The sequence below is a fragment of the Oryzias latipes genome, chromosome 13 (genome assembly GCF_053564925.1).
Source record: "Oryzias latipes strain Hd-rR chromosome 13, Olatipes_Hd-rR_3.1".
Taxonomy (NCBI): domain Eukaryota; kingdom Metazoa; phylum Chordata; class Actinopteri; order Beloniformes; family Adrianichthyidae; genus Oryzias; species Oryzias latipes.
The window spans coordinates 26,540,895-26,568,223 of NC_136249.1; the positions used below are offsets into that span (position 1 = coordinate 26,540,895).

The 27,329-nt window shown below is 39.0% G+C and overlaps 4 protein-coding genes across 5 annotated transcripts; 2 read left to right on the plus strand and 2 right to left on the minus strand.

Annotated features, from left to right (window-relative positions):
- Positions 1-813: 813 nt before the first annotated feature.
- On the plus strand, positions 814-7,233 carry rab34a (RAB34, member RAS oncogene family a). 2 transcript variants are annotated; one of them, XM_011482380.4, is made up of 11 exons: positions 814-1,010; positions 3,515-3,634; positions 3,710-3,801; positions 3,887-3,952; positions 4,259-4,360; positions 4,447-4,511; positions 4,583-4,634; positions 4,708-4,789; positions 5,765-5,855; positions 6,339-6,446; positions 6,520-7,233. In XM_011482380.4, the coding sequence occupies exons 2-11, from the start codon at positions 3,560-3,562 to the stop codon at positions 6,585-6,587; spliced, it is 801 nt and encodes a 266-aa protein (XP_011480682.1). In that variant the 5' UTR covers positions 814-1,010; positions 3,515-3,559; the 3' UTR covers positions 6,588-7,233. The 2 variants fall into 2 exon arrangements, with proteins under 2 accessions (XP_011480682.1, XP_004075365.2); XM_004075317.5 differs by having other exon boundaries at positions 819-1,010; positions 3,884-3,952.
- Positions 6,853-9,332, minus strand: zgc:174895. Its single transcript, XM_004075570.5, has 5 exons — positions 9,118-9,332; positions 8,923-9,016; positions 8,568-8,714; positions 7,542-7,637; positions 6,853-7,467 (listed from the first exon to the last, which is right to left on the minus strand). The coding sequence occupies exons 1-5, from the start codon at positions 9,238-9,240 to the stop codon at positions 7,325-7,327; spliced, it is 603 nt and encodes a 200-aa protein (XP_004075618.1). The 5' UTR covers positions 9,241-9,332; the 3' UTR covers positions 6,853-7,324.
- A 5,116-nt stretch (positions 9,333-14,448) lies between these two features.
- Positions 14,449-17,883, plus strand: proca1 (protein interacting with cyclin A1). The gene is made up of 4 exons (XM_004075569.5): positions 14,449-15,040; positions 15,111-15,243; positions 15,907-16,041; positions 16,133-17,883. Exons 1-4 carry the CDS (start codon positions 14,548-14,550, stop codon positions 17,709-17,711), a joined length of 2,340 nt encoding a protein of 779 aa, XP_004075617.1. The 5' UTR covers positions 14,449-14,547; the 3' UTR covers positions 17,712-17,883.
- Positions 17,884-19,956: 2,073 nt separating this feature from the next.
- Positions 19,957-23,801, minus strand: LOC101160498 (dehydrogenase/reductase SDR family member 11). Its single transcript, XM_004075316.5, has 7 exons — positions 23,581-23,801; positions 22,367-22,576; positions 21,108-21,202; positions 20,652-20,781; positions 20,457-20,549; positions 20,303-20,368; positions 19,957-20,216 (listed from the first exon to the last, which is right to left on the minus strand). The coding sequence occupies exons 1-7, from the start codon at positions 23,710-23,712 to the stop codon at positions 20,175-20,177; spliced, it is 768 nt and encodes a 255-aa protein (XP_004075364.1). The 5' UTR covers positions 23,713-23,801; the 3' UTR covers positions 19,957-20,174.
- Positions 23,802-27,329: the final 3,528 nt, after the last annotated feature.

Here is a 27,329-nt window from a genome sequence, read left to right on the forward strand (position 1 = left end):
ACATGCAAAATGTGTACCAAATATATATTTTTTTCTAAAGGTATTTCAAATGTTTTTGGAAATAAAATGGTTGGTGTTTGAAGTTCTTTGAATGGAGAGGTGACACTTGAGGAGGTGTCCTCAAGTGTCACCTCTGTGACATTTGATGCAGCATCACATTGTAGCATAACAGTCAAAGTTTACACTGGAAAGATCATGCACCCACTTGAATGCTATTTTATTCTTTACAATGTTATTAAAACAGGCCTGTCATTTTTGTTTGTTTGTTTGGGTTTTTTATGGACAGTATTTTATTATATTTTCCTTCTTCTACAAACTCAGACGTGTGTTTTTCAAGCAAAGACTTGTTTGTCTGCAGACCACTTCAAAATTCTATTTATGGAATTTTAAGTTAGGAAAATTCGGATTTTTGAAAAAACTATATTTCAAATGAAGTTGAGGCTCTCATATTCAAAGAGTTTTCGTTTATGCATTTTAAATGATGTATCAAAAGGATATAGAATAGGTTGATTGATTAACCCTTTTGAATTAACTGGCTTCTAGACATGCTAAGCCGATTAACGCTCAGGCACATCTGTGGACAGCCTTGGATAGCGGATGGTGTTTTAATGCATAGAAAAAAAGTCTTAACTTTTTTTATATTTACTAATGATTTAAATGATATCTCTAGACTAGGAAAAATATTTATAACTGTAAAAACTTTAAAAATTGGCCATGAACGGTGAGGAAACACCACCTTGAAATCCTGAGTGTTAGATGGGCGGCGGTTACATTTTCGTCCAGCAGGGGGCCTAGCAGGAAAAAATGTGAAAAGGAAAGAATGAATCCAGGGATCTGAGTCAGCAGCTGCTGTGGTACGAGTCCGCTGCTCCTCAACTTCCTGGGATCTTCTCCAGCACCAAGAAGACGTTTACAGTCACTCGTTTTAGATTGTCCCAAGAGCCGTGTTTTTGAAGAAGACTTGAAGCAAAAGAAGGGAAGAAGAGGGGAGGAGACCACCGGGTTTCTAGGTAACATCACTTTGACGAAAACATACATTGCGTTAAAGTTTCCCTGCTCACCTCGAGGAGCGTTTTTTTTTTTTTTGTCTGAGGTAAACGGCGCTTTGATGGTCAAAACAGATAAAGGTTGTCGGGTTTGTGGGTTGGTAGTTATCGTTAAAATTGTGAACGACAGCAGCAAAATAGCGTAGTTTTTAGCGGCAGCTTTGATGAACAATAGGATTACTCCGGATAGTAAAGGGATCAGCGCTTTACAGCTGATTGACTGTGTTTAATAATGTGCTGGATTATAACGTGCATTGTTTGTGTCTGTGTGAGTTTATGTATTTATGATCAAAGTATTTAGATCAGCTTTTTATATGAGCCAGAATATGAAGTGCAGCTTTTATTTTGACGAGTTCTCTTTTTTTCTAATAGCTCAAATAACAATAATAATAATTGGCAGTTTTTACATAGAATTTATATTAAGAAATTGACAAGACAATCCCAATCTATAAACAATCTTAAATGATTGTGTTTTTTTAGACTTTTACTTTGAAATGATATGCAAAACGCATTTTGGATCCAAACCAAATTTGGCATTTGTAATGAATTTGACAGAAATTAGTTTATAAACCCTTTATAGCACCTTGGACATATTTTTTTCGAGTTGTCAGTTGTTGTTTTTTTTATTAAACTGGTCATGTTCACTTCCTGTGTAATCAGCAACCATGGTTTCCTATGATCAATTACTTAACACTAAAAAAACAAAACAACTGATGTCCACTACAAACAGGATCAAATTTGAGATTTTCTAAAAAAATAAAATAAAAAAAGCAATGTTTTGATAAATGAAGCCCCCATTCCCCCAACAAAATGTTCAAAATGGTCTTCCAACAGTCTTGAAGGAGTTCCCAGAGATGCTTAGCACTTGCTGGCCCTTTTGCCTTCACTTTGCGGTCCAGCTCACCCCAAACCATCTCGATTGGGTCCAGGTCCGGTGACTGTGGAGGCCAGGTCACCTGGCGCAGCACCCCATCACTCTCATTCTTGGTCAAATAGCCCTTCCACAGCCTGGAGGTGTGTTTGGGATCATTGCCCTGTTGTAAAATAAATGATGGTCCAACTAAACACAAACCGGAGGAATAGAATGCCGCTGCAAGACGCCGTGGTAGCCATGCTGGTTCAGTATCAATTTGGAATAAATCCCCAACAGTTCACCAGCAAAACACCCCCACACCATCACACCTCCTCCTCCATGCTTCACTGTGGGAAGCAGGCATGTAGAGTCCATCCGTTCACCTTTTCTGCGTCGCACTGAGACACGGTGGTTGGAACCAAAAATCTCAAATTTGGACTCATCAGACCAAAGCACAGATTTCCACTTTCCTTGTTTTTCTTTAGCCCAAACAACTCTTCTACTTGTTGCCTTTCTTTAGCAGTGGTTTCCTAGCAGATATTCTAGCATAAAAGCCTGATTCACAACCTGCCATTTCTGAGGCTGGGGACTCGGATGAACTTGCAGCAGAGGTGACTATTGGTCTTCCTTTCCTGGTGCGGTCCACATGTGAGCCAGTTTCTTTGTAGTGCTCGATGGTTTTTGTGTCTGCACTTGAGGACACTTTCAAAGTTTTCCCAATTTTTGGGACTGACTGACTGACCTTCACTTCTTAAAGTATTGATGGCCACTTGTTTTTCTGTACTTAGCTGCTTCTTTACTTGCCTTAATACAAATTCTAACAGCCTATTCAGTTGGATTATCAGCTGTGTATCCACCTGACTTCTGCACAACACAACTGATGGTCCCGACCCCATTTATAAGGCAAGAAATCACACTTATTAAAGCTGACAGGACACACCTGTGAAGTGAAAAACATTTCACCTCTAGAGCTCATCAAGAGAATGCCAAAGTGTGCAAAGCAGTAATCAAAACAAAATGTGGCTACTTTGAAGAACCTACAATATGACATATTTTCAGTTGTTTCAAACTTTTTTGTTACGTATATAATTCCACATGTGTTAATTCACAGTTTTGATGCCTTCAGTGTGAATCTACAATTTTCATAGTCATGAAAATAAAGAAAACTCTTTGAATGAGAAGGTGTGTCCAGACTTTTGGTCTGTACTGTAGTTTAAACTCATCGTTTGTCTCCCAGGACCCAAACTGTGATGGTTTTCTAAGGCATTTGTTCATAAAATGATCATCTTTTTTACATTTTTAGCTTCTTTTTGACACATTGCGATGCAACAACAAGCGTAAGGAATTCCCCAGAGAATTCCTTGTTAGTGTTTCTAACAATGAACTATCTTCAAATAGACATTTATGATGGTGTTTCTTTTTGTTCCACATACAAAAAAGTTAATTTCTAAGAATATTTACTCTGAAGATTCATTGTAAAAGCTTAACATGGTGTGAATTTGAATATTTCTGCCTAAAAAAGTCCTGTATAAATAGCTGGAAACTGTTTTTAGCAGATTATTACAAGCAGGAACGTTGATTTTCGGGTCTCATTTGTGTTTATATTCTTTCACAGAAGTCTCCTGACTGCAGGGTGAGCAACTGTTTTCCTCTAGGCTCCATGTCTATCAGAGTATCCGGCATGAGTGTTCTTCCTCCGGTCCGTCGGGACCGAATCATCGCTCATCTTCCTCAGGTAAGACCCAATCCGCTCCGCCTGCTGGTTCCAAACACACTTTACCAGCAGCTCCAAGTGGATGTGTCTCTGTAGCCCTTCAGACAGGAAGCAGCTGTCCACATCACAGGTGATTTCAACAACAAGGTCAAAACTGCGTGCCAGGAGCAGCGCACCGGCACTGTCGGGTGAGTGCACAACTCTGACTTATGAATTTTCGGGAACTTGACTCTTACTTATTTTTATTTTTTCCTGTAAAATCTTTGCCAGCAGATTTAAAATCTCAAAGGTCATCGTGGTTGGAGATCTGGCCGTGGGGAAAACTTGCCTGATTAATAGGTAAACCAAGACACGGATCATTTATGATGAGGAGTTCGGGAAATAGGTAGCTTGAAGTACACTTTAAAAAAACACAGAAACGAGTACATGTACAGTCATCTAGATCCATCCATAAAAACTTTCTTAGCGCTATGAACATTTCAAAAATTAGCCAAATTAAAAAGGTGAAATATGTAATAAAGTCTACATTAAATGCACGATTTATACAGTAGTTTTAATTAAACTAGTGGTTTATTTGGTTTTATGGCATTTCTTGGGGTAAACACGTGATCAGTGTGGGTCAGTCAGGGTCTGGTCTCCTTTTAGGTTCTGCAAGGATGCTTTCGATAAGAACTACAAGGCAACAATCGGTGTGGACTTTGAGATGGAGCGCTTCGAGGTGCTGGGTGTTCCTTTCAGCCTGCAGCTGTACGTCTCCTCGGACATCTCGTCTAAACAAACAGAACAAAGCCGGCGTGGTGTTGGTCGCTCACTGTCCTCTCTGTGCTTTGCAGGTGGGACACCGCGGGTCAGGAGAGGTTCAAGTGCATCGCTTCTACCTACTACAGAGGAGCTCAGGGTATGGTAGGAGATTTCCATGGCTGACAAAAATCTGCATAACTTCTTCAAACCATATTTTTCTTCCCACAGTTGTAGTGATCGTGTTTGATCTTAACGACATTGCCTCTCTGGACCATTCAAGGTAAGCTTGATGCTGAGGTTGTTGTCACTTTTTCAAAATTTCTTTATTTAACCACTGGTTTCCCTGACTGCAGACAGTGGCTTGAAGACGCCTTGAAAGAAAATGACCCCACCAGTGTTCAGCTGTTCCTCGTCGGCACAAAGAAGGACTTGAGCGTACGTCCTCTGCTGTGTAGAGTGGACGTCTGTGCAGGCTGTTCCTGCTGCTTTTATTGGAGTGGTGCCAGCAGCACAGAGGCTGTGTCCGGGGTCAGACCTCAGGAATGTTTCCCCTCCTTCACCGGACCCCAAAACATTTCAGCTTGGTTACTGCAGATACAAATCTTCATGCACATTTCTATCCCATTTTCTATCTGTGATGTAGCTCCTGTCAAAGGGCTGCATTTGAATGTCATTGTAGGTCCTGGTTTTAATCAGTTTGTTGCCTTAAAGATATTAAGATACATGGTTAGCTCTGACTTGAAGCAATAGAGGACATTAGGAATGCCTCCATTTTGCATAAACATTACTCAATCTGTATTTGATTTCTTTCTGTTCCTCAAAAAAGGAGATAATTTCATTATTGCATGGTTTTTTCTGCTCAGTTCCTATTACAACGCTCCAGTCTTAAAACAGGCAGGCTTTTTTTTAAAGACTTATCTGTCCTGTTAACATTAAAATGTAGAATTACAAAGATAAATATGGAAACTAAACGTTAAAGTCTTCTTTAAAACAAATGATGTTCACTTGTGATGAAACAATACAGCTTTTTAACAGGGCTGCATGGTGGTGTAGTGGTTAGCATCCTCGCCTCTCAGCACGAAGGCCATAATTTAAATCCTGGATGAGCCCTGGGTTTTTCTCCAGGCACTCCAGCTTCATTCCACAGTCCAAAAACATGCTTCATAGGAAAATTGATTTCTCTAAAATGTCCCTTGGTGTGTTTGAGTGTGTGGTCCTACGACAGACTGCTAATGAATGGATGGATGGCAATTGCTTAGCATCTACACGTTGTCTGCTGCATCATAAGAATTTTGCTGCTAAATTTTGTCCCAAAAACCTGGGGTTTTGTAAGCTATGTTCCTGTGTGGAAATGTTTTTGTTTGTTTGATGCAATTTGAGTTGTTTTTTATTTTTTTTATTTCCACACAGTCTCCAGCTCAGTATTCTCTAATCGAACAAGATGCCCTCAGACTTGCAAAGGAGATCCATGCAGAGTACTGGGCAGTTTCATCACTGACAGGTGAGTTGCTTCATTTCAAAAACTGCATGACAGGAAAAAAAAGCTAAGTTATGTGCAAGAAAGTATTTGTATGCACCACCCGTCTCTGTTATTTTTAACTTTTGCCCAGATTATTAATGAGATACTGACGGTAGGGGTGCTCACAAGGATGTGGCACCCTCTGCTGGCCAGGAATGGAAGTGGTTATTTTTATTTAATTTTCTTTATGAAACAAATGTAAAATTTGGGCTTTAATCAAATGAAAATTAAGTTGATTGCTTCATTATTGGGCTTTTGTCTGATGTGTAAAGGGATTGTAGTGTTTGATTGCATAAAAATTTGGATTGATTATTGGACTTTTTGTTTATTTTAAAGAAGAAAAATACCATAATTAAAAAATGGGGAAATAAAATTCTGCAATATTTACTCTGGAAGTACATTTAAACTGAGTACATGCAGTCTTTACTCTCCTTGCCAGAGCTGTAACGCTGCCTCTTTTTTCAGGGGAAAACGTGAGGGAGTTTTTCTTCCGGCTCGCCTCTCTGGCCTTTGAGACGAATGTCCTCGCTGAGTTGGAGAAAAGTGGATCTAGACAAATTGGAGACGTTGTCCGTAAGTATCCAAAACAAAGCCAACCTATTTGGTCGCATACCGGTGGTTTAACACGCAGCTTCTCATCTCTCAGGAATCAACAGCACATCAAGCAATCTGTCCGCTTCCTCCAAAAAGAAACAGCCCAACTGCTGTCAGTGAGGATGTCTGCTGGAATGTGAGGAGACTGAAAAATTAGGCCTTTTTTTCTCCAGCTGGGATGACTGTGGCTGCTGTCCAGCTCAGAGGGGAAGATTTTTGTGGGCAGAAAAGGCTGCCGGGCATATTTGAAGTCACTTTTTCCTGGCTTTGGGAGTATTTCCTTCATAGGAAGGGTGTAGATTTGATTTGTTGTGTCACAGCAGAACAAAGCAGCTACACATAATAGTGACAACTAAGATTCAGAAAAATGACTCTAGGTACTTCCTTTGCTGAGAGCTTAGCTTGAATCGTTTTATTGTGTTTTATAGTCAGTATTTTTCTTCATATGTATTCTGAAAGTTTTTCTTTTAGGGAGGTAACGGTGGCAGTATTTTAACCCAAATATTTCTACAGGTAGCATGAAAATACAAGAAAACAATAAGTAGTCTTTTTTTTAGTGTTCATATTTATGTAAAGACTCAAACTGAGACACTTTGTTCCTAAACCTTTTATATGCAATCAAGCCAGACTGAATATTCTGTTTGTCAATGTGTTTGAGGATGTTAATGTTTACCATTTACTGCCTCTGAAATATATTTCTTTTGTCCAAGAGGAGAAAAAAGTGAATTGTAACAAACTGGTAGTTATTAAAAACATTCAAACTTTACTTATTCTAATTAGAGTTCATTTTATCTAATATTTTTGTGCTAACCAACTCTGTGTCCATTTGAGTCAACTAGAGGCCAGAAATTGAGGCTCTACTGGTCAAAGCTTTTGAAGGAGTTCAGATATTTCTGGTCGATTTGGCCCTGCAGCTCTTCAGGAATGCAGTGGGAGAACTTGTAGTTTTCCTTGATCCAATGTCCTCCTTCCGTGTTTTCGATGGCGACTGCTGCCACGCCTGCAGGGGACGGGAAAGGCGGCGTGTCAACGCTCAGAGCTGCTGAGTTTACCTCCACAGCCATGTTTACTTGCCTACAACTGTGGCTCCCAGCCTCTCCACCAGCTGGATGGCAGCTTTCATGGTACCTCCAGTCTCTATCCACTGATCCACCAACAAAACCCTCACACCTGCAGCGGGACACAGTAGCCAGACCAGGTCTTCAAATCATAAGATGGGAAGTGATGGGAAGCTTACATCCAGGATTTTCAGTCCTGCAGATCTGACAGTCGGGAGCAAGTCAATACTGAAAACCTTTTAACCTTTTGTCCAGCATCATTAACCCTCAATAATAAGGTCAAATATTCTACTTGTTAAGTCGTAAATAGGTTTAAAGGCATCCTAGTCATAACTTCCTCCCGAAGTTATGATTTCTGACTAGTCCACTTATTTTGCTTTTTCCTTCCAAAACATCTTTTTAAAAGGTATCCGAATGATCACTTCAAAGACAAATGCTGCCTTCTTGTCTTATTGCTAATGCTTAATGTCAGTTTCTTTTTCTACACCTTTCTCAAAAGGTCTTGCCTTTTATAAATATGAACATTGATCTTAATCCATCTTGCCTGGAAAAAAACTATATAAACAAATGAAACAAAACTGGCTGCAATTTTGCTCAGCTCTCACTAGATGGTGCTTTGTCACATGAAAAGAAAAGGATCATGTGACGAAAAAGTATTTTGTGAGCTATTTAAACTACTTAGTAAAATATTTATCCATTTTTTGTGGAAGAATACTTGATCAGTCTGTTAGTTTCAACATCTTATTTTGAAAGGACCTTTGAAAACTCAACGGAAGTGTGGTGGGCAGTTTTTCAATGTTTTATTTATTAAACTCTGTTTGACAAATCTCTTTTTTTATACAAGAATTATTTACCTTAATTTTTGTTCTGCTTTTTGTCTTATTGATCGAGGTGTATAGCTTTAGAAACACAAACACCAATCATCTGTTTAAACACCAACACAGCAGTGTAATCTATTCCTTTTCGCTCTGGCATTCCAGTCATTCTTCCTCCTTTGGAACAAAAAAAACGATTAATACGTAAGTAAAAAAGAAAGAATAACCTGGCTTTAGTACATCCACTCTAACTTCCATGGTCTTTTCTCTGCCTGTGTAGTCTGTGTAGTTCTGGCTCTGGGTGGCCACACATAGATGACCCGCTTTACGAATAGCCAGGAAGCCTTTTCCAAGAGTGCTGGCAACAGACGCCCCTGAAAAACAGCCATCCACCCACAGAGCAAAGTCTCTTTAAAGAAACGTTGATGTTCACAAAGAAAAAAAGACAAGTTTGGTGGTGTGACATCTAAATTTAGAGCCCTAACCTAAGGGGTCAGATTTCTTAATCTATGCTGCAGCTCAGCTGCAGCCTCTTTGTGTACGATTCATTTGAAATGATTGCTGTGAACTCAACTTTCTCACCAAGAATAAATCCCATTGCATCAATCGCAGCAACCAGGTCAATGGTGTCGCTGTCAAATGGACTAAGGAGGTCTTTCACACAGTCTGCAAGAGCCTGGGCAGAGAACAAACAAGCACCCAAAAGGGCAAACTTTTGATCATATAATCAGTTGGTGTCACCAGCTTTCTAGAAATCTCTGTTTTCCCTGAGCGTACCTGGGGGTTACAGTAAAGTCTTGACGGGTCTAGCCAAGCGAATGTGGGTCCCTTTGTGTTGGGCGCCATCAGAGAAAGGTACCATCCTTTCTGTCGGTTGGCTGGAACGTCAAACACGTCCATTTTTTTGAACACAGCGCTCGTCTGCACGATTTGAAGAACAGAGCTGGGAGAGCCAGCTGGACTGAGGCTGAGAGTCTCCCATATCAGATTCCAGAGGGGGTAGGTTAGTGGGAGGGGGCTGCCAACCACTTTGCTATATATTCTCTCAACAGGAATTCTTATTTACAAGTTAATCAGTTACACTGCCACTGTTAGTATATGGGATTGAAATGTCAGGTGCCATGTCTACCTTTGCTCATTTTTTAGATTTTTGTATAAAAATGTGCTCTTAAGAGGTGACTGGGAAGTTTTGTCAATATTTTCATATTTCTTTTTGCATTTTTCACTATTGAATGACAACACTCTTATTTTAACAACCAAAACAAAAAGGATGCAGGGAACTGTAACGCCCCTCCACCAATTTAAGGGTTATTTGTAATATCGCCCCAATCCCTAAAGTAATGGTAAAGTCGCATTACAATGCAAGGAAATTCAATTGATGACAAATTGTGTAAAACTTTGATAAAGAATTAGCAGACCCTTAACAAAAACTTGAACACTTTAAGTTTATTTTATTAAGTATACTTGAGTATAAGTACAAGTATATCAAATGTACTATACAGAAGTAGGAAAGATACTAACTGAATACTTCTTCAGACTAAATTTCAACATTCTAAGTCTACAATGTATAGATTGAATTTAGTGTAAAAAGTACACTTTAAGTGCACTGCCCCACTTTTAGTATAAATATACTTGTAGTGCACTTAAATATACCACTTTTTGATGAGGGGATCATTGATCTTGAAACATAACAGTTTAGATGTTACAACACCTCAGTACTGGATCCCTCCATTAACCACATTTAGGCTACAGTCTCTCATGCAAGATTCTTTTATCCAGTTTTTGTCTGGGCTGGATCGAGCCTCAATTAATAAATTCAACAAAGCTTGTTTCATTATTTTGAATGAAGAATGAAGCAACACATTTATCTGAGCTGCTCAACACTGGACTCTTTGTTGGGTCTGATTGTGCCTAACTCTTAACCCTTTGATGCCTGAATTTATTTCCATTTATGAAAATAAAAATCTGCAAATGTTTTTACATTCAAGTAAATGCTAAATTAAGTTAACAGACTTAATTTGACTATAAACAGATACAATTTTAGGTATGATGTAATTTTGCAATTACCTGTGTGTAATATCATAAAAATGTTAGACTTTCTATCAAAATATGAAGTAGTAATTGATAGATGATCAATGCCAACACACCTTCACTGAGACTGAGAAACCTCTAAAACTAAATGAAGACAGGAAGGACTTTTATGCTAAAATCAGGGAGATTTTTGCCCAGAATATGGACTTTATTGCATTGCTTCATTGCTTGCACTTCCTGTGCATGCTGTGTCTAAGTTGTGGGCTGCCTGTAGCATTCACCTTGGTGTTCTTTGGGAGTCCCACAGAACCATTGTGAATTCTTGATCCAATATCAAGAACCTGCAGTAAGAAGAATGCAGATGTGACATATGAAACACAATCGGTATTTGGAAAATACCGATTTTTAAATATTTATACTGGAAATGCACTCTCTTTCAGGCTAAGTAATTACTCATCAATGAATGCTTGGTTGGTTTTTGTGAGGTCTGGTGGTTTTTAGATGACTTTTGGGTTGGAATACTGTGACTCTATCTGGCAACACTGGTTTTCGCATCAATCAATGTCAAAGGGTAAATGAAGGTGGAAGATTACTTGTTTTACAAATTTAGACTATACACATTTCATAGAAGTTGCAGGAAAGCACAAAAACCTTTTTTTTTGGTAAAACATATTTTTGCCACACAAATGCTAAAGAACCATGAAGATTCAGAAATAATTATGTAAATATGTTTCTGTCTAGATCCATCAGATTTGGTCATCCAGGTCAAAAGGTGGACTGGTAATCCTCCCTTCAATCGCTTTATTGTAAAAACAGAGTTGCAACCAGGGGATCTACCTCAATTACAGAAATGCAAACCCTGATCTCACTGAACACACATCTTTTTCAGTTCCCAGACTGTAAATGTTTTCAAACAAAAGAGTATCTGAAATTTCATACAGCTTTTATCAAACAGGGTTCAAGCTGAGCTCATGATGGGAATGCTGAGCTTTAACCGCTTGCAGCACTTTCCCACATCTCCATGCGAGAGCTGGACTGCAGTGAGACACTGAGGCATGTCAGCTGACAGCAGAAGCTCTGATCCCAGCCAGGACCTTTCTTACGGAGTTTGCACCTTCTTCTTCAATCTTCTTGCATGGAATTTCCTACAGTACAAAAGAACAGCATTTTTAGTTTAATTTGTGCAAATCTTATATGCATTTCTATCACTAAATTGTAGCCAGGTCAAGATTTATCTAGATTTTTCTGGAGAGTTGCTAAGGTTGTTTTTTTTTTATTTAATTTAGCTGATGTCATATGGTGCAGGACACACACCCCTATTTGTGCCAAACAAAAACAAAAAAAAGAGTATTGGAAAATAATCATTCAAGAGAAAATCCATGGCTTTTGTTATGAGGAGGGTTTGGAAATGAAAGAATCTGAAGCCATGTCAGTCCCTGTAGTAACTTCTAGGTGGTTTGTTACTCATCATACTGATTGTAAGTGAGGTTTATAAGGATTTAATTTAAACGTAACTATTTGGCCCTTAACCTAAACCTGGTAAAATTTACATTTATTCTGTGACATAAGAATCTCTGAGAAATTGCTCCTTTCTGGTTATATGATGATCTGCAACATTTGTTACTTCCTGGTTGGCGTCAAAAGGTGATACAGAATGTGGGGGTATGGTGTCAATCAGGGTCAACATTTGAAGGCTCATTTATTTCAGAACAAAAAAAAATGAAGAGGTTTTTCTAAGATAAAAATTATTCTGGTGAACTGCCTCAATTTATTTCATTTTCAAAAGTGAAGCAAGGGGTTTGTTGCACTTTCAAACTGTGCCACACATTTGTTTGACAGTTACGCTCAGTCTCCAGCAGAGAGCAATGTTCTGCAGCTGGTTTACTTTTTTGTCTTTCCATTCTCTAAAATGTCTCACACAAGCATTTGACACATTCTGCTTTACAATTACCTCAGTTTGAAAGGTCACCTATAAGGCCAAATCATGTAAGGTAGTTTGAAAATGAATTAAAGTAATAAAATACAGGAATTGACTTGAGAACATACAGTTTATTACATTTTTACTGCGTAACAAGCAACAAGAAAATGACTGACTGGAATTCACATGTAACTGAAACACAAGCCAACCTTTCAGTCATTTTGACCCCGCTTCTTTGTGTGTCGGTGGTGTCAGTTGACTCCACAGCAACAGTGGGATTGTTCGCCCCCAGTTTTGCTCTCCTGCCCTAAATCCCTCGAGCAGTGACCACTTCAATTCATGGGAAACGGGTTCGCTCCCCCCACCCCTCAAGACATGGTCGAATGTTGCCTCTGGTGATTTTACATCATTTTCCTCCGCCTTCCAGCAATCCGCTTTCAGTGCCCTGAGTAGCCAGGACCTCTTCCTCCAGAGCTTCGAGTAAGACCAGCCATGTGACTGATTAGAAACCCAATCTGACAAGAGGGTTTTAGATTTACCTCTGAGAATAAAAGGACTTGCTCAAAAATGCAGGAGACCTCTTTCAGGCAGGAACCTAAAAGAAGTTAGACATTGGCCATCATTAAATTGATGACTAAAATTGATTTTCAGGTGGGGGACATAAGGGTTTTTTTTTTTTTTTACAAAACTGAACTTTCAATGTAAATGATGATGCAAAACCAGTGTCTAAATGAATATCCTTGGTGAATCAAATGAAACTACTTTTTTTTTAGTTATCTTTGAAATGGTACCACATCAAAATGTTTCATTGGTAGTTTGTGTCCATTCAGGGTTTAGACACAAAAATCATAACTGTAGGGGGTGCTAAAAAGTGTTAGTATGCAGTGAATTCATGTTTTTCTGTACAGAATTTTCATATTATAAAGTCTCTTATATCCAAACAACAATGCACTCACTCTTAAAGAGGCCATGTCCTGTTTTCTACATTTCACAAACATGAACATGTAAATATTGTGTCACTGTTGGATGCATACAAATATTTTTCTGTTCAAATGGTTTCGTTCATTCATTCATTCATTCATTCATTCATTCATTCATTCATTCATTCATTCATTCATTCAGTCAATCATTCATTCAGTCATTAATCTTCTTCCGTTTTGTCCCTTTCAGGGTCATGGGGCTGCTGGAGCCTATCCCGGCCACTTGTGGGACAAGGCAGGGGGCACCCTATCAGGTCGCCAGTCTGTCGCAGGGCCACATATCACACATCCATTCACTCTCTCACTCACACCTATGGACAATTTAGAGTTGCCAATTGACATGTTTTTAGATGGTGGGAGGAATTAAACTTTTTTTTTTTTAAATGATGGACAAAGTACCAGAATCTCAAATGAGAAATCACAAACAATCATTGTCACAATACTTCCCCACTGTAATATAAAATATAAAACATAGTTGTGTTAAATAAAGCAAAAATAGAAGTCTGCGTCTCTTATTTGGAGAAATTATTTGGAGTTTATTTTTGAGGGGATAAAAAAAATCCTGATTAAGAACTATATAAAGAATAAGTCTAACAGATTGGAAAAGAAGCAATCCACTTGAAATAAATTTCACTTCAGTTTTCTTTTCTATAATTAACTCAAAGCACATTTTAGACAGTGTGGAGATTCCTGCAGGAACGTTTCGCCTGACTTCGAGGGCCTTCAGCCAGTTTGCGTGAGACACTTCCAGGCTCTCCACACATTCCTCTGTCATAGAGTTTGTTCTTACATTTGGATGTAGGTCATCACCAATTCAGCGCCTGCTCTGCGGCGTTTGAAAGCTGCCCAGTGTCCTGCGCTTGCACAGACACCCCACACTGTTACCATGGAAAGCGTGGGTATGTTTGGAGCCTCCTCCATGCCTGTTCCCAGAGTAAATCTCTACTTTCTGAGGGGGTTGGGCGGTCATCTCTCGGGCTGTGAAAGCTTGAACCCATGTGCACCCGTAGTTTAACCCTCTGTTCCCCTCTGGTGAGGCACTGAGGGATAAATCAGCAGACCGGTGGTTACCTGCTCACACAGCGATGGCAGAAAAGAGTGCGCAATTCGGCACAAAGAGGTTAATCTAACTGGCTCCTCCCAGCGTGGCCCTTCATAGAATTCACAATCACACCACCTTCGGCTCTCTTTAAAAAGGGGGAGGGCTGCTCGGAGCTTCAGACAAGCCGGAGGAGCTGTCTCTTTTACGCGTGGTGCTGAAGTGCCACTCTGCGCATCATGTGGTCGGTCTTCTTTGTCTTTCTGTCTTATCTGGACAGAAACGTGGTCAAGGGTGACTTCTTGAGGAGTGCTCCGGAAGCAGAGAAGGAGAGCAAGGAGATGTTCTCCGTAATAAACGGCACCTTCTGCGCAAAGATGTCCATGGTAGGGGAGAATTTCCTCTACCAGGTGTCTGACGGAGCGGAGGTCGTGCGCACCGTGGTCAGCCCCGCGGGCAAGCTCGTGAACTGCTCAATCATAGTGAACCAGATCCAGGTGAAGTCGTTCATGCACGAGTGCAGATTGGGGCTGTTGGATCATAGAGGAGGGCAGCTGATGGACGCGCGCTTTGCACGCCTGGATGAGACCAAAGGGATGTGCCGGGAGTTCAGTAGCACGTCAAGGCAGAATCAGAGCGCAAAGGCTTCAAGGAGATCCAAGAGAGGCTTTACGTACCCCGGGACCCTGTGGTGTGGAGCAGGCAACATGGCAGACCACTATAACCAGCTTGGTAAGTTCAGCCAAGTGACGCGGGTGAATTCGGCCCGAATCAGATCTGACAGCAGCTCGACTTTTCACAGGAGAGTTCGCACAGACTGACAGCTGCTGCCGCACGCATGACCACTGCCAGCACGTCATCCACCCATTCTCCTCCAACTTTGGATACACCAACTTCAAGTGGCTCTCCATCAGCCACTGTGACTGTGATGAAACGTAAGTCAACTAAAATGCTGACATAATAGGAATCCTTACGTGCTGCAAATTGTTTTTTTAATAAGGCTGCTCCTTATGAGACCAACTGCTTTTATTGGTTGATTATTATAAATTCAGCAAAACGTTACTCATAAAATTAGAGCTCACAAGAGAAAAGCATTAGAATAACATTAGAGCACAAAATGTGCATCAGAATCAAAACATATGAGGTTATCATCATCAGTCTACATCAGCCACTCTACCATTCAACTGTTCCATTTGTTCTATTGAATAACAATACCTCGATGGTAGGGATAAGGTCATAGTTTTGTCTTTTCACTTTTTTTGTTTTAATGTCACATTTTCTCAAATTAAAGCTTCCAAACTGGAACTTTTTTGTGTGTGAAATAGTTGATAAGACATTATGTTAAGTGTCACATATTTTTTTAATGGTTCATATTAGTTTTGAAAAAAATGGAAGAAAATGGTTCAAGAGAGTTTTTGACTAAATTAGCTGTGTTGTTTATCTTAGAAACCAGGTTACAAATGTCCAGAATAAACCGGAGTTCACAATGTCGTGAACAAAAAATATATGTTTGAAATAATTTATGAATGCTTTAGCGATGATTTTCTGCATGAAAGTTCCATGTTTGCACTTCATCCCGACCTTGTTTCTCTCTGCAGACTTAAAGAATGTCTAAGGAAAGTCAACGACACATCCTCCAGGGTTGTTGGTCAGGCTTTTTTCAATGTCCTTACTGTTCCCTGCTTTGAGTTTGCCTACGAGGAGCAGTGTGTGGAGCGGCACTGGTACGGCCTGTAAGTACCACTCTGTATTTTTAAGCTGATTTGCAACAGACTGAGCTGTGACTCCTTCAGAACGCATGCACTGACAGCTGCTTTTCCACAGGTGTAAAGGATACAAGAAGGTTCCTGTTGCTGTGCTGAAAGAGTCAGCGCCGTATGACTTTGGAGGTATCCAGGTCATAGATGAGCTGACAGTGGCTCCTCCCAAGAAACACGATGGTGACGAGAAACCCGAGAGTGCAACCCAGTCCACGGTGTCAGAGCCTTCCCTCAGAAATGTGGTGATGGCAGCTGAGGATTTCATCAAGGTGCTTGCAACTGTGTCCACATCTCAGAGCTCTCCTGTGGACTCTGAGAAGGGCGAGGCGCAGAGCTCAGAGAAGAAGAAAAAGAAGAAAACAGGCCAGAAAAAGAAGACCGGCAGAAAGCAGAAAGGGAAGAGTAGGAGGAGAAAGCAGAAAACAGAAGCAGGAGTGAAAACAGAGGAAAGAGCTGTGGTTTCATCACCAGATAGCAAAGCAGAAGAAGTCTTGGCTTTGAGAAATGTTTTCAGTGAGTCGCACACACATACAAAAATGAACACAGACATAGACAATAGCTATGATGCTACCAGAGGAAACAGTGAGGCCTCCAATGAAGTCATGAAAGATGAGCCGGAGAAAGGTCAGGATGGGGTTTCAGCTCAGTCTCATTTGCGAGTCCAGAAAAAACCAGCAGACTCCGGCGTGAACAAAGACATCACTCCATCACCCAGTACAGTTTCTGTTCTGCGTGACGCAAAAACTGGGCAAGGAATGAAGAAAGGAGCAAAGGTGAAGGAAACTATTTCTGCTGAAGATCTGAATAAAGAAGAGAATACAGGTGTTGCTCCTGTTCCGTCAACAACTCAGTCAACTCAAACTGCCCAGCAGAGCTTTGGTGAGCTTCTCAGAACTGCTGGAGACCTCACTGCAATCCACAAGGTCAGAAGAGAAAGGTTAAAGGTGAGAGGAGGCAGAGACCCAAGGAAGAACAGGATCAAAGTCAGTGTTGTTGCTGAACAGCACAGTTTCCCTTTAGACAACCTGAACGTCATCCTTCCAACCACGTCAATCCCTCCTTCAGACCTGAATCTTCCACATAAAACAGACACTAACAGAGATAAAATCCAGGTTACTGTTCTCAGCTCCAACTTGGGAGTTCTGAAAAAGCAAAGGTCCAAAGATAGAGAATCCAGGTACAGGCGGAGGAAAACCATTCTTCCCGCCCCAAGTGAAAATCCGGATTTTTCCAAGAGCCGCTTTGGAGACTTGCCCACTGTTCTTACAACTCCAAATGCTCGGCTTGCAGCAACCCCCCCTGCAAATACTGCACTGGTGCTAGAAACTGAAACTCAAAGTAGGTGGAGAATTTTTACAACAGCTACTCCAACTGTCAACGCAAGCCTCCATCGGCAGCAAAGCAGACACCAGAGGAAATCTAGGGAGAAAGCTACAGCTCTCGATGGAGGAATTTCTGTCCCTAAACAAACAGAGGAAGTGACTCCTGCAGCTTCACCAGACAACGCCATCGCAACTGAAAAGTCCCAGCTGACCTCAGCAGGGCCGGCCATGAGTCCACTGCAGTTATCCATGGAAAGAGCAAGAGCGCAGTTCAACAGGAAGAAAAAAAGAAAAGCGGCACAGCCTAACAGGCAGCAGTGATCCTCGAGCTTCAGATGCAACAAAACCAAATCAGAAAATGCGTAACCTTAGAGACAAGCTTCTGCTGATCAGAGAAACATGCTTCATTAGACTCAAACATGTATGCCACTCAGAATCATGTTAATTACATATTTGTTTATATGAGAATAAAAATGTGAAATGATTATTAAAACCTCTTTTTTATTTGATAAGAAAATAAGAAAATGCACATATATCTACACAAGTTTAGTTTTTCAGATGTAGTTTTTCCCTGGGAAATGACTTCAGAGAAGATAAAGAAAATGATAAAGAAAACTGTGTCTACAAAGTAGAGATGTTGAAAATAGCATATGAAAGTTTCCTTTAATTGCAAAGTCATTCATAGTCAGTAAATGACACTGACAATTCTGGTTTCCTGTCTGACTTCTTCTGGGATTAATCTTGAGCTATAAGATTGCAGGAGAGAAAAAAATGCTCCATAGAAAAATGTCTCCATATTGTGGTTATTGATTTGTAGACACTAAGCAGGTGGTTTTTTGATATAAAGAATGTCACCTGAAAAGTTGGAAGGGTTCCCATTTCAGCTCATGATCTCATGAAGTATTTTCGACTTCTGAGCAGCTTTAACGCTTTTGCTGCATTTACTGTTCTCTTGGGAATCTGCTGTGGTGCAAGTTTTGGTTAAAACTTTGCAAAATTTTGTAATGTTTGCATAAATAAATGTAATTCTCCAATATCACTCCCCCTAAAACAATAGTTATAGACAAAAACATTTGAAAAGTTATTTAAGATAATGTATAAAAACTAATTAAATGGCTGTTTAGAAAACTAAGGCAACTGAAGACAGTGACTTAAAATTTCAGTAGGACACGAATTGAAATAAATGCAAAGTTTTTCCAATAGAAAATGAACCATATTAGCCAAATGATCCAGCTTTGAAAGTTTCTTCCTTTTTTGTGGTTAACAGCACACAGAAATCAAAGCCTAATCAATGTTTAAACATTCAACTGGTGGTCCAGAAGGCAGAAACGACAGCCTTGTTAAATCCAGATTGGTTTAGTGTGCAGGTTTTTGTTGATCTGTCTGGGTGTATTTCTGCCTCACCATTTGCTCTTTTAAAGAGGACGGACTGTTAGCATCCCCTTGTCCATCTCTTTATCTGCTTTACATCAGAACTCTGCTCCTCCCTCAGCTGCCTGGACCAGCTATCTCCTACTTTTGTGAACTTTCCTCATACAGTCACAAACCCATCCAGTGTTTACTCCGAGTGTTCCAGCAGGAACTATAGTAACGTCATATCAGTCCAATTCCAGAAATTAAAAAAAAATGTATCAATGAACCTTCTTGAGCAGCGCCCCCTCTGCTGGGGGAAGCTTGAAAACACCAACGTTTAATTATTGAGCTTTACTACTACAGACAGTGTGATGAATGACCTAGGTTAACCCTTGTGCTATCTTATATGACCCCATCCGGACATTGACGTGTTATTCCTACAATGACAAAGGTGGATAACGGTGGAGAGATGTCACCTAATCCATGGACACCAGTGAAGATCACAAATCATTGAAGAAAAAAGGTTCAGCGCACTGTCTAGTGGGTCTAGATGACCCAACTCCCAATGTTAAAGTGCCTAGGATAGCACAAGGGTCAATAAACAAAACTAAACATGATAAATCACTGCAGAAGTGTTTGAAGAAAGACATGGTTTGCCCTGTTTTTTCTTCATTTTCTGTTATTCTTATTGGCTTTGTTCTGATAAAGCAAACTTGATGTTACAAATTAAGGGAATCAAAACAGCTACAGAAACCCTGTAACTACAGGTGTTTTTTATGTAACACAGCAGATCTTTGCACTTATTTAGTAATCGAGTACAAGTAAAAGCTCTTCCTTTAAGTGAGCAAAAACTAATCCCTGACCAAATGAGCTTGCAATGATTTTTTTTCCCTTTAAACAAAAGTTGTGGGTTTGGATCAGTAGAAGGTCAGCTTTACCGTCTTTGGGATTCTTGAACACAATGAAAATTTATAAGACTGCATCAAAAGTTATACTTTTTCCAACATTTTTTATTGTAAAGCAATTAATTTACCTTTTTAAGATGCAGAGGGAACACCATTAGTAGATTTGCTTTTGTCATTTTTTTCTGGGGAGTGTTTCAAGCTATTTAGACAATGTTTTGTGTGTGCAATATTTATGGCTAACCTTTTTAAATATACTTTATTAATAATCTATGACCCATATAAATGTACTTTAGAGCATATTCCAACAGTTTATTGAAACATGAATCAGTTTATTATAGTTAATTAGATGTGCCATCCTTCAGAATAAAAGACATAGCAGAAAATTATTTTTATTCAGACTGAAATAAAACAATGTTTCAGAAATTTGTATTTTTTTCTGTTTTAGTGTTTCGCTTTTTGAAAAATTCATTTGTGGTGAGCAGGTGGATTCTCTTGTAGCGTCTTTTGGTGGTCATGTAATGAAGTTCTAAGTTGGCTGCTCCACAGATCGCATCACAATGTCTCCAATCTAGGAGAAGAAAAAAACATCAAAGTTTAGAAATAAGAATTTCAATTTAAGAGTATGTAGTAAGTCATGTAAGGGAACCCAGATACCTGCACATGAGGAGGGGCACTCAACACGTATGTCACAGCGCTAGCCACATCTACAGCTTCCAGAGTCTATCAAAGGGAACAGGTGCATCAGAAGTCACAGTACAGCCTTATATTACACAAACAGCAACAATCAGAAAGTGTTTTCACGCTTTACCTTATACTGAGTGTATAAAGTCGCTGCTTTGTCTGCCTGCTGGCTGTAAAGCCGCGGACCAAACTCTGTCTCCACTAACCCAGGAGAAATGCACTGCAGAGAGGAAGGAGGAGTCAGGCAATGATTTAGAATAAATGATGCTAATCTGAGCTCATGTGGTGTGTTAAACTGATTCATGTAGAAGTAACGCCTTACGGTGGCTCGGATGTGAGAGTTGGTTTCCCGAAGCTCCTGCCTCAGGGCTTCGGTCAGGGCCGTCACCGCGTACTTGGTGGCCGTGTAGAAATGGATGTCAGGACTGTTTACAACCCGATGTCCACATATGCTGCAACAGAAGATGTACAGGAGGCATAAGAGGTCTATGTTTTATGCATGTGCTTGTAACGGTTATGTTATATTTTCCTTCATGTGTTTGGCTAAAAAATTCATTTTGTAAAATCATTTAAATAAGAAAACATTTAAAATATTTACCTGCTTTGCAGGTAAATAAATCACTTGTTGTTAGCAATTCCGCAAAATATCAAAAAAAGGGAAAACTTTGGAAATTGATAAAACTGTATTTACAAAAATGTAAAAATAAAACTAAGAAAATCAATAATTAACTTTTTTTAACGAAAATAACTAGCTACTTCTGATGCATATCTTTTCTACCTGTTGATATGTATGATGTGTCCATCATCCACGTTTCTCTCTTTCATGGACTTGTAGGCTTCACGGGTGCAGATGCTAAGCCCAAGAACGTTCACCTGACAGAGCACCCAAGTGTCAAAACATGCACACAAAAGTGTCACAACTTCAATAAAAAAGAATGATTCCTGTGTAAAATGAGCATATTGCTCTTACTAAAGTTTATGGCTCGGAAGGGTCAGAATGGAAGTTAATGGAAACATTTCAGCTTTTTGCTGAACATTCTGGTTTGCAGGTGGATAAATCGGTTCAAGTCTAACTCAGATCATCTTTTGATCGAGCTTTAACGCATTCTTAGTGCTCTTTTAATTATGATTAGGACGTTTTTAGGCCAAATCCAAAACCATATATTCATTAGAAGGACACCTCTGAGGCGTGGGTGGGACGGTTGACACGGAGCAACCCTGGCCCCCCCTTCCCCTTCATATTGCTGAGAGCACTCTGTTTAAGTACAGCAGGCCAGTCCAGCATACTGCTCCTTACAAAAATTTGAATAAAAATTCAGAAATGCAATTTTACTTTATATATGTCCTCTATCATCAGAAAAATGCTGCAAGACCATACTAAAAACACTATTTTCATCAGAATGGGTCTTTAAACTAGACCTTTTCTTGACTCGTCCTTATTGGTTTATTTGAGCAAGAACAGCTCAGGTTTCCCATTTATTACAGTGCAGGATTCTAAGCCCCATTTAAAATATACAGTACAGACCAAATGTTTGGACACACCTTCCCATTCATTTGAATGAGAAGGTGTGTCCAAACGTTTGGTCTGTACTGTAAATATGATATTATTTGTGTAGGTATTGCTGACAATGTCCTGAATCATTTCTGCTCAGTATCACAAAGTTTGGTTTAGGCTTTAATCTGAATCAATATTTCCGACTATGTAATCTATTTAAAAATAATTTGTCATGAAAGACGGTAGTTTTCTGCCAACGCTAATGTTTAAACCCAAAGAATTTGGAACTTCTAAGATGTTTTCTTGACAAAGTTACAAGAAAAAAGTCTTCTACATTTTGTAGGATGGAAACATGATTTTCTTTGCGATATTTCTATGTTTACAGTTTTTCTAGGTGGGATTTTTGCTTTAAAAACGTATCCTGCTGTATTTCATCAGCAATGCGGCTCTCTTTTAACGTAAATCTCTCATTTCACCTATTAAAATGGTGTGTCAATGTGTTATTTAACAGATTTTTTTTAAATTCTCCAAAGATCTCTCACATCCAGCATGTTCTTCCAGCTGCTGGTTGCACCGCTCAGCAGAGAGTCTGGGTGAGCCAGGCCGGCGTTGTTGATGCAAACGTCCACGCCTTTGTGCTGAGCTTTGATGGCTGAGAACATGGCGAGAATGTCCTCCTCGCGGGTCAAGTCACACTTGAAAGGCACGAGCACGCCGCTGTAGTCTTCACGTTGGAACTCCGCTGACAGTTTCTGGAAAGGAAAGACAAAAGGATTTCCTGAGTTAAAAGGAAAAGATATTAGCATAAATGGAAGCATTAAGTTAAAAAAAAAATATGACAAAATGTATCAGATCATCTAAAGATATTTTATTTTTATTCTTCCATCTGATTTATGAAGATCTATTAAAAGAAGTGAAAATATAACACCAAAATAAATATGGAGCTTTAGTTTCCTATGTTTGTTAGAATTTGAACACACACACACACACACAATCATGGTAATATTAATAATGTGTATGTTTAAAATGTATTTATTATTTGTGGAGCTTTTTAATACTCCATCTTCCAATAAAGAAGAAAAATTAATAATCCACATGTAAATATTTAAAAATTGAATAAATGTGTACAATCACTCATGTTATGACTGTACATTAGGTATTAAAAAGATGATGTTGGGACAATAAAGCAGTTCAATAGATGAGCCTCACGATTCGCTCAGACTAAAGCAAACACAACTTTATTGAACCTCTGGATTTATAATTAAACTATGGGTGAAACATTAACCCAAAGGCTTTGATGGTTTCTAACATGGATTTGGTTTACGCTCAGCTCCAAAGAAAAACGAGGAAATTGCATTTCACGCTACTGTTCCTGATTTGATGCCGTTTTTATTTGGTAGCTAAGTTAAGTTTCACGTCGATTAGAGCGTGAACTCTGCGTTCGGGTCGCAGACACTGTGACGATATAATCATATAATCTTTAGCACAGAGTTGGCCGTTGGATTTGGTTCTAACCTACGCGCTACATGGGTCTATGCAACATGACAAAGCCTGCTAAGTAATAATAAATAACTTAATAAATATGACACGATCCCCGCTACACTGTTTCCAATAAAACATTTCCCTGAAAAAAAAATCCCCAAAACTTTATTAGTTGCACTTTTTGTTGTGATAGCGGAACCAATGCTAGCTAACTATTTACTAACCCTAACTGGACGTGAGACAACGTGAAGTTAAGTTTTAGTCCATCACAAACCTTTATTTTCTCCACGTCCCTGGCGCAGCCCATCACCTTCATCCCGCCTCGGACCAACTCCCTGGCGATAGCCGCGCCGATGCCGACCGAGGCGCCGGTCACCAGAGCCACTCTGCCTCTCCAGCGGTCCATACTTCAGATGATCGGCTCAAGTTCGAGGGAGAGGACGGGACTGTTGTGACGGGGCGGCGACCACCGAGTTATACCGCTAGAGGAGTCATCACGTGATTCCTCATGGGAGGAGAGCACCGCCATCTTGGTGAGGTCAAGTCACTGCTGGAGCGCATGCACGTGACATGCATGATGCTGCTGGGCTATTATCAACATGTAGGGATGATGTACGTATAATTTGCTGTCGACATAAATGTACATTTGATTTTGTTAAACCTATATAAAGTATACTAGGACTAGGCTTTTATGGTAATATAGATTTATACATTTCTGACTCAGTGACTGAACTTTTCTTGCAGGTTTCCAATGGATTCAGACTTAAGGAAAAAGTGGGCCTTAGTAATAAATAGAGCAAACCCAGATGGATCACCGTGGTTACTAACTAGTAATACATTCTGGCTATGTTCAAAACATTTTGTGAAAACAGTTTTTGATAAGCCAGTTTAGCTCGTGGCGAGCCAGTTTAGCTCGTGCTGGTTTGCGGCGCCTTCCGTCCGTGAAACCCAGGTTCGACTCCGGGCTGCTCCCTCTTCCCTTCTCCACCTCTGCCGGTTCCAAGCCCGGCTTGAGAAGGTTGCGTCAGGAAGGGCATCCGGCGTAAAACATTGCCAAATTTACCATGCGACTTGTTCGCTGTGGCGACCCCTGATGGGAGAAGCCGAAAGTGGAAGGAAAGTTTTTGATAAGACTGGCCAGACTGTTCGCTTGAAACCCGACACCATACCATCTATGTAACACCATATTGATCACTCACATGACTTAGTAAATCTATTTTTTTTCTTTATTTTTCTTCTTTTTTTAAGGGTAAATCTGTTATTGACTTTTGGACTTATTGTTGACTTATTATTGATTTATTCTTATCATTTATTATTATTATTATTAAATTACTATTGATTTATTATTATTATTATTATTTAGTATTGGTTTATTATTATTATTATTATTATTGACTTATGTTTATATTGTTATTATTTATTTTTCTTATTGACTTCCTATTGACTTATTGTTGGGCTTTTCTAAATAACTGAAATTACATGTTTAAAAAATTTAAAAAAAAATCTTTGTAATAATTGTTTTTGCAATTGAAGTCCTGCAACTATGCATTTTTCATTAAAGTTTGAGCTTTTAAGGCTGCCTGTTTCTCTTATTTAACAACAATAAATTATGTATATAACTAAATGATATATATAAATATTATATATTTTTATATATGTGTAAATATATATAAACATAAATATATATAAATTATATAAAAGCTACTTAGATGCCATCAAAGGCTATAGAAATCATTGTCACGTGGGCGACGTCGACCTCACCAAGATGGCGTCGCTCTCCGCCACCGTCGGACAGGCTTCCCAAGCGGGCGTGTCTCCTCTAGCGATATAACTCATTGGTGTGGAAGTAGCACGTCACTGAGATGCGTTCAGGGTCACTCAGGAGCAAATAATTATCCGAGGTAATACGTTCAGGTTTTCGTATCCAGTTGATTAAGGTTTGAATTACTTTATATGAAAACTTGTGTAAATAATCTTGGTACATATTAATTAAAAGGAAAAAATGGTGATGGCTTTACCTTTTACCAGTACTTTGCGCCTTATATCATCAGCTCTTTGTGATTTTAGTCAACAGGTGTTCAGACTTTAATTTCAAGCAGGTGATTTGTGTCATTTTAATTCGTTATTGTTGTTTAATCTTGAATAGAAAGAAAATTCTTTAAAAATGTATAAAAAATAAAATTCTGTACAGTTTTGAATTTAGAAATTGATTAAATAGATCATGTTAAAGTGTGCAGCAATGTAATTAAAAGGAAATTGACCAACTGAGATCTGCATGTACATTCCACATCTGAACCCAGAACACCATGGCTTCCTGTTTGAAACACATTTGAAAACAAAAGAAAATGGATCGGGGTATTTATAAAACATATTTGTAATTTTATCACAGGTCTAATAGGGACACATTTTTTAAGGTTTTTTTTTTTCCCTGCTGATTCTGTGTGTTAATTAATGTTTATAATGTCCTATATTTATATCCCTACAATGGCAAAATGTCTAAGGACCTTTGCCTAAAGGGGACTGGATAGGCTCCAGCAACACTGTGATCTCAGACAGGTTTGACACAGTTTAGAAAATGAATTTTTGAACTTTCATCATTTTCTAACTTTTCAAAGGTTCAGCATAAAAGCTTTGACATCATGTGGCTTTAGATTTGCTGAATCATTAGGTCAAACATTCCGATCAGAAAAAAACAAAAAACATCACCAAGAAGAGGTTAAAATAACCATAAAATATGCTCTTTCAAGTCAAACATTTTCCTGTTCTTGTTGCTAAACTGAAATTCAGATCTAATGGGATGTATGATGTCCAGAAACAGAGCATGTGATGTGACCATGAAAGGCTTTACACTGCTGTGCAGCACAAAATCCCCACTGTTTAAGTCAGAACAAAAGTTCAGTGTTTGGAAGCTGGGAAGTTTCGGTTGGAACTTTTAAGAACATGGCTGTGACGGTTTCATTTACTTTATAAACTTTTTTTTTTTTTTTTTTGGTCATTTTTTTATTGGGTTATAATCAGACAGAGGTTAAGAAAAAAATAAACAAACACTTTTCAAAATATTTCAAAATGAGTCAACTTTTGCCTGCCCTTGCAGAAAAACTCATGCAAGAATTGCATAAAATTAGGCTTTTTTGGTTTTGTTCTATAAGAAGTTGAAGCGTTTGCGTATTTGCTCAACCACAAATCAAGATAGGAAGAAGATGGAGCAGTTAAGGAAATCCTGATCACATGTCTTCCATTCATCTCATTTATGAATTTTTGTGATGGCAAATCTTGAATAACACGGGGGCTTGTAGAGAGATTATGCAGTGGGTGTTACTAATGAAATATAATATTTGCAGCTAACAGTACTTTCATTCAACCTTTAGAAATATCATCATGAGTTTACAGTTTTGATTTTCTTTTAGATGATGAAAATGCATCATGATTCACCTTCCAATGGGCTTTGCTAATCATTTTGGATATTGAAATGTGACTGTGAGCCCAAAATGTGGAAATACAATATCTGACCTACCTTACTTAGCAGGCTATTAATTTAATTGACTATAACTATCCCTCAATTATTTTAGCCTCAGATTTTGGGGGGCTAAAGTTGTTCAACGTCTTCCAAGAAGAGATTTAAATTCTTTACTACTTAGATAGAAGGCATTCAAGATTTATACTTTGGACATTTTATTACATAGCAAGGGCTTTGATCCGTTCCCCATTAATTAGTTTTGCATGAACTTCAAGTTTTCATTTTTTTCCAGTTATTTTCTTTAATTGGGTAAATATATTTTATGTTTTTGCCTATACTTATTCACTGAAGGGAATGCATTTTATCCCTGCAACACGTCAGATTAACTGAAGGCATTCTGGTGTAAATTTGGTGTAATTTAGGCTGTTGAACTGACTTTTGGTTCTAAGGTTGGTTGTAAATTTAGTTATCAATGAGTAATTTGTCGATACCTTAAACTAAAAATAGAGTTTATGAGAACAGAAACTGATTAAAATGAAGATAAATTGGAAATTACTTGGTTTAAA

Coding starts and splice junctions, on each gene's coding strand:
- rab34a (XM_004075317.5), top strand. CDS start 3,560: ATGTCTATCAGAGTATCCGGCATGAGTGTTCTTCCTCCGGTCCGTCGG. Junction 3,953..4,258: donor AAAACTTGCCTGATTAATAG/GTAAACCAAGAC, acceptor GTCTCCTTTTAG/GTTCTGCAAGGATGCTTTCG. Junction 5,856..6,338: donor GGCAGTTTCATCACTGACAG/GTGAGTTGCTTC, acceptor CTCTTTTTTCAG/GGGAAAACGTGAGGGAGTTT.
- proca1 (XM_004075569.5), top strand. CDS start 14,548: ATGTGGTCGGTCTTCTTTGTCTTTCTGTCTTATCTGGACAGAAACGTG. Junction 15,041..15,110: donor AGACCACTATAACCAGCTTG/GTAAGTTCAGCC, acceptor GACTTTTCACAG/GAGAGTTCGCACAGACTGAC. Junction 16,042..16,132: donor GAGCGGCACTGGTACGGCCT/GTAAGTACCACT, acceptor GCTTTTCCACAG/GTGTAAAGGATACAAGAAGG.
- LOC101160498 (XM_004075316.5), bottom strand. CDS start 23,712: ATGGACCGCTGGAGAGGCAGAGTGGCTCTGGTGACCGGCGCCTCGGTC. Junction 22,577..23,580: donor GGGACGTGGAGAAAATAAAG/GTTTGTGATGGA, acceptor TTTCCTTTCCAG/AAACTGTCAGCGGAGTTCCA. Junction 20,369..20,456: donor CTTTATACACTCAGTATAAG/GTAAAGCGTGAA, acceptor TCCCTTTGATAG/ACTCTGGAAGCTGTAGATGT.
- zgc:174895 (XM_004075570.5), bottom strand. CDS start 9,240: ATGGACGTGTTTGACGTTCCAGCCAACCGACAGAAAGGATGGTACCTT. Junction 8,715..8,922: donor TGCAATGGGATTTATTCTTG/GTGAGAAAGTTG, acceptor GCTGTTTTTCAG/GGGCGTCTGTTGCCAGCACT. Junction 7,638..8,567: donor AGTGGATGTACTAAAGCCAG/GTTATTCTTTCT, acceptor GTCCCGCTGCAG/GTGTGAGGGTTTTGTTGGTG.